Raw genomic sequence first — 10,322 nt, forward strand, 5'->3', positions numbered from 1 at the left:
AAATAATTATTTTTACACGACTGACACCTCACAGTGAATTAAATGTCCATAGCGACCCAGAATCAGATACCAATTGTTTATTAATGATCAGGTTTGTTGCGAAGGGCGAAAATTTTTTTAATACAATTCAAGGTAGACGGAAAAATAACGAGTGGGAGAAAAAGATTGATAAAAAAAAATTCTTCGAGCACATTACGTATGCGATGCTTTACTTTGCTGGTTCAATTACTGCTGGTGGAACTATGGTGTTATTCATAGAATTACGTCAATTAAACTACTTGGCTCTGTAACGAAGAGATCGTATATTATAGGTGCTCGCATTCCTAATTAACTCCTGAATGGAGAATTTGCCCTTGGACTTCGATGGTTTAACACGGTCTATACCTATATATGTATATCTATAGGAGAATCTTATAAACGTATCGGCTACTGGTCTTTCCTGCGTATATAATTATATCACAATAATTAATTACGTCCTCGTACGGGAAGCGCAAGGCGCAATGCTCTACGTGCAGGCTTGGCGTTATCGTTAGGTACAATATACGTTAAGTATTGAAAATAACGATGGGTCACGTAACGCAAGTCCGTAAACTTACAGGATGATATCGAAATGTATTTAATTTTACATAGAGGATGAAAACGTTCTAGAATTTCTTCGAGTGATATAATAATCGTTATAGTCAATTAATTTTGAATGTGATCAATAAAAATGTTTTATTTTACAAAACCGTATTTTTTAGTAATTTTTAAAATTTTTAATGACTCGTTTTTTTTTTGGGACCCCGTAAAAAAATTTTGAACCATCCGAAAATTTCTGATAATTATAGTCAATGGTCGGTTCTGATAAAAAAAGATGATCCATATCCGTGTAATTGCGATTTAACGTTGATTCGTTCTCGCGAAGGATATTTTGTGCAGTGCTGTACAGATTCCTACTTACTCTTGTTTGTTGTCCGCGAAACTGTGAAATCAACCGTGATCCATGTACTTTGCATGATCTTTAATAATATTGTTTTTATAATCAATTTATAATTCATCAGAGATAATGACGTCGCGCGTCTATTAACAGTCTCTCCGACAGTTAAATCGAATGAGATGGCAAAGGATAGCTCGTTCGAAAAACCATCCCAGAAACGTCCTATTTTTTTCATAAACTTATTAACACCTGTTTTACAAGATTTTATTTTTACCATCGGTAAAACCCACGGCCCACGTGATCATTCGCTTATCCACTTCCGGTACGTTCGAACGCTACGCGATCTCCACAAGGAAGATTTTCCTCGGGGGCTGGTTTAGCATTAAGAGCCATAGCTATGTTCTAATGTAATACGTACATTACAAAAATCCCAATTTTCGCCTTGAGCCTGTCACTGAAAAATGTACGACTTCCGGTGCTCCCGGCGAAACCGTTGATCACGAACGAATCGGTAAGATCGTGAGACATTTAATTAAATAGATGTTTAGCAACGTACAACTGGTTCGTGTCCCGCGAACCATTGAAATTCAGGTTGCAATTATGTTACATCTATATCGATCTAACCTCAAAATTTTTTAATAAAAAAATTAAAAAATTTTCTTCAGTCGAAATACGTATAATCGACTTCCTCGTAATTTCGGTGGTAAACAAAATTGTATTTTTTTTTATCATCCCCCCTCCACCCCGCCCCCACTATCTCTCTCCACTTATTTAATCTCCAAGAAGAAACCTTATGGAATGCGCGGGCAGAGGCCAGACTCGAAAGTGAAACTGTTCTCTGGTCCAGGAGATGAACTCAGCTTCCATTGGAATCGTGTTGCGCTGGTCGTTACCATCTCGAGCACAAGATACGTCGCACAACACACATCAGACAGTACAGGACGTTCTCCGTGCCAGGAATTCAAACCCAACACCCACGCATGAGGAAGTCATTAGGATGACGTATCTGATACGATCCTCGTTGTGGATTCTCGCTCGTCGCTCGTTGAATACACTGACCCAAATACTTTGACACCTTTCCCTCGGTTTAAAAAGTGCGCCCAGAAATATTTTGGGCGAGATACCTCGTATGACCTCACGAACCTATCGAATACGATCGGAAGGAGTAGGGTGGGTGCATGTTCGTCGGGCGCGACGCCTTCAATTTCTATAAAGGCACGCGTCGAAGCATAACCCAGGACTCCTATAACGGGATGCTGCGTCGCTGTACCACTTCGTACTGACTCCGTGAAAGTTTCTGTAATGAAACTTTGCGATCGATTAGACGATATTACATTTTCGACTATTTCGTTCACATATCTTTTTTTGACCACGTGCTCACTCAAAAGACCTTTTCGTACTTTCCCCGATTCTTTTGCCAGTCGCTCGTTGTGCGATTACTCATTTTTCTTAATCTTCTCCTTTTCTTCTAGAATCTCTTTCAAAATTTTTTTACCTGGTATTTTTTTTTTCTATTTTTACCTGTTGTACAAGGTAAGGATGCGGGGAAAAAAGGTCTTGGTCAATGCGGTAATTGAGGTGGCGTATTATCGCAAGGTAAACGTAATCTTTGACTGTGTTATGCACTCCACGATTGTGCTGGGTCGTAATTTGCTACCAGAGTTAAGTTATTAATCGATAATTATTTCATTTGAACTTCATTCTCTACATTTTTACATACAAGACCACGAACTCGGGATTTCTATATGGTTGAACGTGCAAGGTTGCCCACATGCTCGTGAAATGCTTAAGAGCACGTGCACGCGTGGTCGTAGCGCTGTCGTTAAATAACCTGGTGTATTTTAATTACCAAAAAAAATAAAGAGAAAATCAAGGATACGTCCCTCGCAGTTTCATCTTATATCACCGAACTCCTGTAGAGCGTCTTTACGGTCCTTCGCGTAATTAAACCTTAAATACCTAAAAAATCCTGAGTACCTTACATTTGAATTATCTGATTTTCAAAAATATCTCGAATGTCCAGGACAAAATTAAAATACAAGAAAATTTTTTTTACCGAATATCATATAAGTTTGATGAAAATATTTCAATGCATTATCGGTCTCCATTGCAAGAAGAGATATTGCAGTGAATTTAAATTTTAAAAAATTGTAAACAGTTTGGATCGACGAGGGAAAAAAAATTGCATTTACTGCATCACTCGATCAAGATCCAGTTCATTCCTTGATATATATGTATATATATGTGGATTAAAGAAATGCAATTATTGTTTTAATTTGCACAAAGTTGCTTACACTTGGCAAACGAGTTTTACGGCAATACAGGGTATACAGTATACTGTATGCTAACCTACCACGCCCAGTGATGGCCTCGCTCGACTCTTTATTCGCAAATTCCTCAGAACCTGATATCTCTTGATACGATATACACGTATCTATCTATATGTCATTTATTGGCATACCGCGGTCTACAGATCCCACGTTTACCTCGATGATCTTTTTTTTTCGCCGATTACACGTGGCTTAACGCCTTACTCGTTGCGAGGCTGTGTAACGTGGTAAAACGTGAGAACAGTCGTTCAACTTTTGAAATCCGCAATTCTTTCGCGATGAGCAAATCTTCTTCAAATAGGCCGCTCCTGCCTATTGTTCATTTTCTAAATGATTATTTATATATATATATATATATATATATATATATATATAAATGTACATATATACGTCCATGCATGTTGATTCAAATTGGCATTTACTGTTCTACAATATTTGCCCACGCGAATCCTTGACGTCGAACGACTATTTTTATCCGATTGCGAATAACGGGATAATCGAGTAGTTTGATAAGTACGTGGATACATAGGTATACACTTGACCTCAGTACGGGACTTTGGGTGAAATACAGTTAGATCCAGATTGCAAAATGGATTTTTGCGATCCAATCAAAATTAAGTGTTTGTCGTATATCCTGTATGGACGTCCACGTCCTTTCTAGGAAAGGAGGCAAAAATTATTTTTACTGATGTAAAGGAATCATTGGAGAGCTTCTTGTGCCACAGAAGGCATCTTCGAATTCGTGGAGATCGTCAGTGAGAATTGTGATAGATGCAGCCTCTTTCGATGCAGAGGGAAATCTCTTTTTCGATTGGTCGACGTAAACACGTGGTTTACCCGATTTGTCAAGTTTTCAATTTTTTTCCTCTTATTTACTTCTAATACAAAATAATGTAACTTCACGATGAAAAGGAGTACCTAAAATCTCTACAAAAAGAGGAAGCTACAGGTCGGTTTGAGGTATCGCAAATCTAATGTTGCTACTCGGAATTTTTTCAGGTGTCCCAACTTCCCGATTCAACTTTTCAGACAGCTCGATTCATCTTTTTGAATTAAATCACGATGATGCCTGACGACACGGATTAGATTTAATGGACAGAAGGTCAAGTATCTGTCATCCTGATAATTCGGGAAGTCACCAAACCCGTTTCGGCGCCCATAAAAATACGTCCGCATAACGAGAGCAATCGATCCTCCCATAAGTGACTTAGCTTCGACCGAACTCTTTGATAAGTAAAGCCAAAGTGTCTTCGCTTCATTTGAATATAATGGCAGAAAACAAAGGTTAAAGAACTCGAGTAGTATATGCGGATATACTCTCAAAGAAAGAAGTACACAGTTTACGCATTCAAATCCTAGACCCTTTTATTACATATATACATTATATATATATATATTTATAGCACACAGTACGCTAACAAAGTGTCCGAAACGTTTCCGCATTTTTCTGGGGAAACGTATGGTAAAGTTGGTAACCTGTCTGTGAGTGCATTCTGCCCACGCAATCGATTCGCCATATTCGTATCCGTTTACTAAGAAAGAAAGGCATGCTCTTTTGTCAAATCGATGAAAGGGACCTTAGAGTTGACAAAGAGGGGAAAAAAAAATTAAAAATAGTAGTCGAAAACACGAATAAGCGTTTACGTGAAAAATTGACGTAAAAGCTTACGATTGAAAATTATTTAGGTACACGATTATGTCGTTCGTAAGTATATGAGTATGAATTTTCATAGGAATTCCAATGTTGACGGTCACGTAATTGGAATGCAAATGAGCCTTTACGAGTAATCGAGTAACATTCCGCTCTAGAATATCTTGAATACGTCTCGTGAGTGCGTGGCGTAATAATTACTTGGCTCTCAGATATTTCCGTAAGTTAGTCCGATTGAATTTTTTAAAAGCTACTTTTTCTATTTATTGTCTCGGGTATTCGAAAAAAAATGCGAATCTTGGTTATAATCGGCAGTGCTAATTTAATCCAATCGGAATGAATCTTCACGATGCCGTGAAAGTACCTTTCCAAAGCAAATACGGTCAAAGCCATTTTATCATTGAGGCAGACACTATAGCAAATTTAAAGACCTAGGTGAGAATGTTAGTCGACTGGTTTATTTAAATAATTATGTAAGGAGCAAGGACTTTGTTATTAGTACGTATACAAGATGGGTTAGACTCCTTTAGTGGATAAGCAATGCGAAGACCTCTCCATTGTTTGCTAATACAAGTCATTACGCACTCTTGGCTATTGGACGGGATTCAAACGAGATCACGATTTCGCATTTGGATTACCAGGTCTTCAACCGGATCGTCCGTTTAAGCCTCGACAGCGATTTTCATGTATAGTTTAGTTCGACGGAGATATTCAAGAATGCCTTGTACGCGTAATGCGTCGTGATAGATCAAGGTCGAGTAATGCTAATCCGTAATTGTGGTAAGATAAGCTCGTTGGGATCTCTCTACTGTTGATTCCAGATATACACGAGCATAATCGATTTTCTTATGAAAATTTGTAAATGTCGAGATAAATTTAAAAAATGAAAAAAAAATGTTTTTATCAAATAATTTTTTTTAGCAATTTTCGAAAGATTAGGTAATTAAGTGTACTCGATCTCAATACCGATACAGGTTGTTATTCGCTCTTCGTGCGGCTATGCAGCAATTCATTGGTAGCAATATTTCATGGTCGTAGCAGGATCATGGTCGCTGTTGAAAGTAGGCAACTTAGGCAAGAATACAGAGCGATTCGGTATTGCGCCAACAGCACGGTAGCCGAATTCGCGTTACGGCTCGCGCTTTGCGACATCAGCCTGCGACCGTTATACGGTCTCGAATCTTAAATCTTTCCTAGCTTGGCGGGTGTTCGCCCTATTGTTTAATACGATGTAACAGTCACGCTGATAAATCGGGGATATATCACTTTTTGAATGAGGTCGTACGTGACGGAGGGACCTTTATTCCTGCCTCGAAATACCGTACCGATAGTAATCGACAGTCTAGATGTTCCGCGCGGACAAGATATCGACTATCGACATGTAGATCCGAGCATGACAAAGTATAGAAAATATATTATACCAGGTGGAAGAATAATTTTGACAGTTGAAATTTTTTTTATTTCCTTACGTATGAAAAATTTCAATAGGATATTCATTATTTTCCTCATCGTTCCAGGTACTGCTTCAAGCGGCATTGGTTTGGGAACAGGGAAGCGCAGCTCCTGCTAAGCGAAACGACATATTGGCCGGCACGGAGTTCCTGTCGGTCTTCATAAACGGCGCCATGGCACCGGTTCCTCGTCGTCGAGGGTTCAGGCGCGGTGGACAGCCGGCCGACCACGTGGCCGCCGAATCTCAGCAGCACGAAGCCTCGATCTACAGGATATCGCGCACCTCGAACGTCCGACCGGTTGGCCCGAAGCCCCTGGATGCGCCGAAGGAAGACGGCCCTCGTTACTATCCGATAAGTCAGCAGTCGGCCGAGAACAAGGAGAATTTGTCGGCGCTGATCGATGATCTGGGGACGGTCAGGAAAATCACGGCCAATCCGACGGCGCAAACCGAAGCACCTTCTCAGGCTCGGGACGCCATTGTCGAATCTAATCAAACGAAGGCTAACAATGAGACTAACAAGAGTGTCAATCAAAAGGTCATTGGCGTAAGCGTTACTTCCACCGTGGAAGCTACGCCTTACAAAGTCAGGGTGGAGCATTACGATGGCGAGGATATTATGGCTGTGACTAGAATGCCGGTCGTCTCGTCAACTTCCAGACCAGCTACTACGAGCAGTACCAGTACGACTATGAGTACTACCAGAACGACTGTCAGTACGAGTACTACCAGTAGTACTACCAGTACCACGACCACGACTCCATTACCTGCTCTTCTGGTCACCGAAGAGTTGAGTAATATTGTGTCCGAGTCGAATAGAAGTGAATTCTCCGTTGACGAGGATTCGCCGAAGACCAGCTGGCGTTCGCGTGCTCGAGCTACACCTAGACCTACCTCGAGAACGGCTTATCAACATTCAACATCTGCTTTTTCGAGGAAACAGGCGGATATTGGTGGGACCACTCACTCCGAGCCTGAGGAAGAGAGTTACGAGGTACCGGAAGTTAGTTCCGAGGAGAGGGAGGAACACGTGGAACCTACGGAAATACCTGAGCACCTGCATCAAGGTAGAAAAGTCGGTAGGCACTATGACTCCTCGCATTATAATCAACCGTCTAAGGTCTACAGTCATCCAGCCAAGGTCTACAGTAAACCATCGAGAGTCTACGGCGAACCGTCCAGAGTCTACAGCGAACCGGAAAAGGTCTACAGTGAGCCGGCCAGGGTCTACTCGGAACCAGCAAAAATCTATAGCGAACCAGCCAAGGTCTATAGTGAACCAGCAAAGGTCTACAGCGAACCGGCCAAGGTCTACTCGGAGCCAGAGAAGATCTATTCGGAGCCATCTAAAGTGTACTCGGAGCCAGCCAAGGTCTATTCCGAACCAGCTAAGGTCTACTCAGAACCGGCTAAGGTCTACAGCGAACCAAGTAAAATATACGGGTCAAACGGTCAACCCCTAGTACCCCAGGAACCGGAAGAGCAGAATTACGAGATTGATGAAGCCGTGAGCGTCGGTAGCAACGGAAACGTTCATGGACCTCAGAGCGTCACGGAGACGTCCAATAGCGAGGCCGAGGATGGTCACAAGGTCGGCTACGTCGTGGAAGGACGGAACTATCGAAAGTATAGAGTCGAGGAAAGGACGCCGGATGGTTTCATCGTGGGTGAATACGGCGTGGTCAGCCATGACGATGGATCCTTGAGGGGAGTTCGGTACACGGCCGATGGCACTATCAATCCGCGATTGATATACGATGCTCTCATGAAGTTCCTCGCCCTTTGAAAGCAACCTCAACTATTATATTAATGACGTGTATCTACGACATCGATGTGCCTTCTACGTAAGAAACCGAACGACTGATTCTCTGCTCTTGCCAACTCAACTGCCTCACTTCTAATTTTAAGTGTGATTATTAGGATCTTAAGAATGTTCAATGGATCAAGGATTACGAAGAGATCCTGGACGTCGTTGGTACCATTGTTTACGGCGGACGTGGCGCATGACTTTCTTTTCGTGAATTTCAATGGCAGGGAGACCCTTTGAAATGTTCGTATAAATTTTCAAGAATTCACTGATTGTAAGTCAAATATTTTTTATCCGCGTTACGATGGTACCGTTTCTACCGGTGAAAATATTCATATCACGTGTCACTCGTTAGATAATTACGCGCTGTCCCGCGTATGATTTTACGTGTAGACATTGTTTTCTTTTTTCGCTCATTCTATCGCGTCTTAATGCGCCTGTAGTATAACGTCGCTTCGGTGTTTCGTATATAGCTGTACATCATCCGTCGCTTCTTCGTAACGCTATAAGACAATTTGCTCATCTCGAACGACGTTCTAATACTCCGTTGGTACGTTTTAGCATAAATTAAATTGACGAATGAGAAAGCGTAGCTGGGAGTAATAAAAATGTAAACTGTATCCAAATAGAAGGGAATCCAAATTTGGTTACAGGAGGAAGCAAAAAATAATACTACTCCCACACGCGAATTCTCAAATGAATTCCTAGCGAGCGTACCATCCACATGTAGTAGTCAAAGATGGTCGCTAATATTTAAATTGGACTTTATTTATGAAAGCAACAAAAAAAAATAAACGAAAGAGAATACAACAGTGAAAGTGAACCGAGTCGAAAAATTCTCTTTCTCCGGATAGATCCGTGAATAAAAATAAACACGATCGATTCGGTGATACGACCAATCAATCCATAAGAATTAATGATTGTTCGCTAAGACTCGAAATCCTCTCGACACTCTTAATTTTGATGGAGAAAAAGAAAATGTTAAAAATCTTAAAAATTCTCTCATCGCTCAAGATAAACGTGTCGAAGGTCCCAGATGATTCATTATTGTCTCCAGGGTATTCGATAACCAGTAGCAATGCTTCTGCGACGATAACGCACTCATGAAAACGCAGCAGCCAGAGCCTCTTGGCGTGATTGTATGTTTAATGATTCTTTTGTATGATCCGGTACCACGATGATCTTCGAGTCGATCCGATCGATCCTAACTCGAAGTCGTACTCGAGGCTCCGCTGATGCGATTAAAATTGGCGAACTTGTCGCGGCAGCATTTCTGAAAATTTTTTTTTCTTAAAATAAGGTATCGTTAGTATGTTAAGACGCGCGGGCGTCAAGGAAGTATCTCAATCAACGAGAAGTGCTCTCGAGTTAACGCGCGAGAGGCGGCCCTAGCCTTTTTATAATAATAATGATATCGGTAATTATTAACGCACGATAATAATTAACGCAATTGATTGTCACAATAAACACTATTACAATTAGAATTAGATAGCATCTTTCGTCGTCATTACCTCAATCTATTGAGATAGTTCCTCACGCGGTTCAAGTAGCCTTAATTCACCGCGAATCGTTCTGGATCCAGATCCATGGATCGGATCTCTGAATTGTTTTTCGAAGGTCCAAGATGAACAAAGTGAAATTTGTGGGAAAAGAATGAAAATAAATGTAAATGGATCCAGAACGAAAGGTGTATCCCGCTAATGCATTTAAAGGTACTTTGTGATCGTTAACTCTACGTCATATCCTGAAGTGGCAGACACTGTAGTTCTTGACGTGCGCATTTCTTTTATCCGCCTCCCAACTGATCCCACAGTCGCACTGTATGCTCAAGCGCTTCGCGAAACGATGATTCGTATTGTTAATGATGAAAATAATCATAACAACCGAAATCTACTTGTATCAATAGGAAGTTCTGTATGATTTTTGGAAAATTTGAAATTTTGACAATACTCGGCCTAATTTTCTTCTCCTGTGTCTTTATGCTGCGCGCGTACAGTGCTGGTAAAAAGTATTGCCAGAGTCCATTTGACCAGCACTGTGCCAATACTTTTGACCAGCACTGTATATCCAAGTATATTCCAATACAATGATAAAATGCCATTACCATATAAGGACTTTTTATATGTAAGACATGTAAGACACGTAGGTAATATTTACTGTTTAAA

At 40.9% G+C, this 10,322-nt stretch overlaps 1 protein-coding gene across 1 annotated transcript in view; it reads left to right on the forward strand.

Moving 5' to 3' along the window:
- Positions 1–8,948, forward strand: part of LOC107265430 (cell wall protein DAN4) — a 32,402-nt gene extending 23,454 nt beyond the window's left edge. The window contains exon 2 of the mRNA XM_015734877.2: positions 6,415–8,948. Coding sequence (XP_015590363.1) covers positions 6,415–8,136 — 1,722 coding nt within the window. The 3' untranslated portion in view covers positions 8,137–8,948. The remainder of the gene's footprint in view (positions 1–6,414) is intronic.
- The last annotated feature ends 1,374 nt before the right edge of the window (positions 8,949–10,322 follow it).

This window comes from Cephus cinctus, unplaced genomic scaffold, assembly GCF_000341935.2.
Source record: "Cephus cinctus unplaced genomic scaffold, Ccin1 Ccin1_scaffold0215, whole genome shotgun sequence".
NCBI classification, from domain to species: domain Eukaryota; kingdom Metazoa; phylum Arthropoda; class Insecta; order Hymenoptera; family Cephidae; genus Cephus; species Cephus cinctus.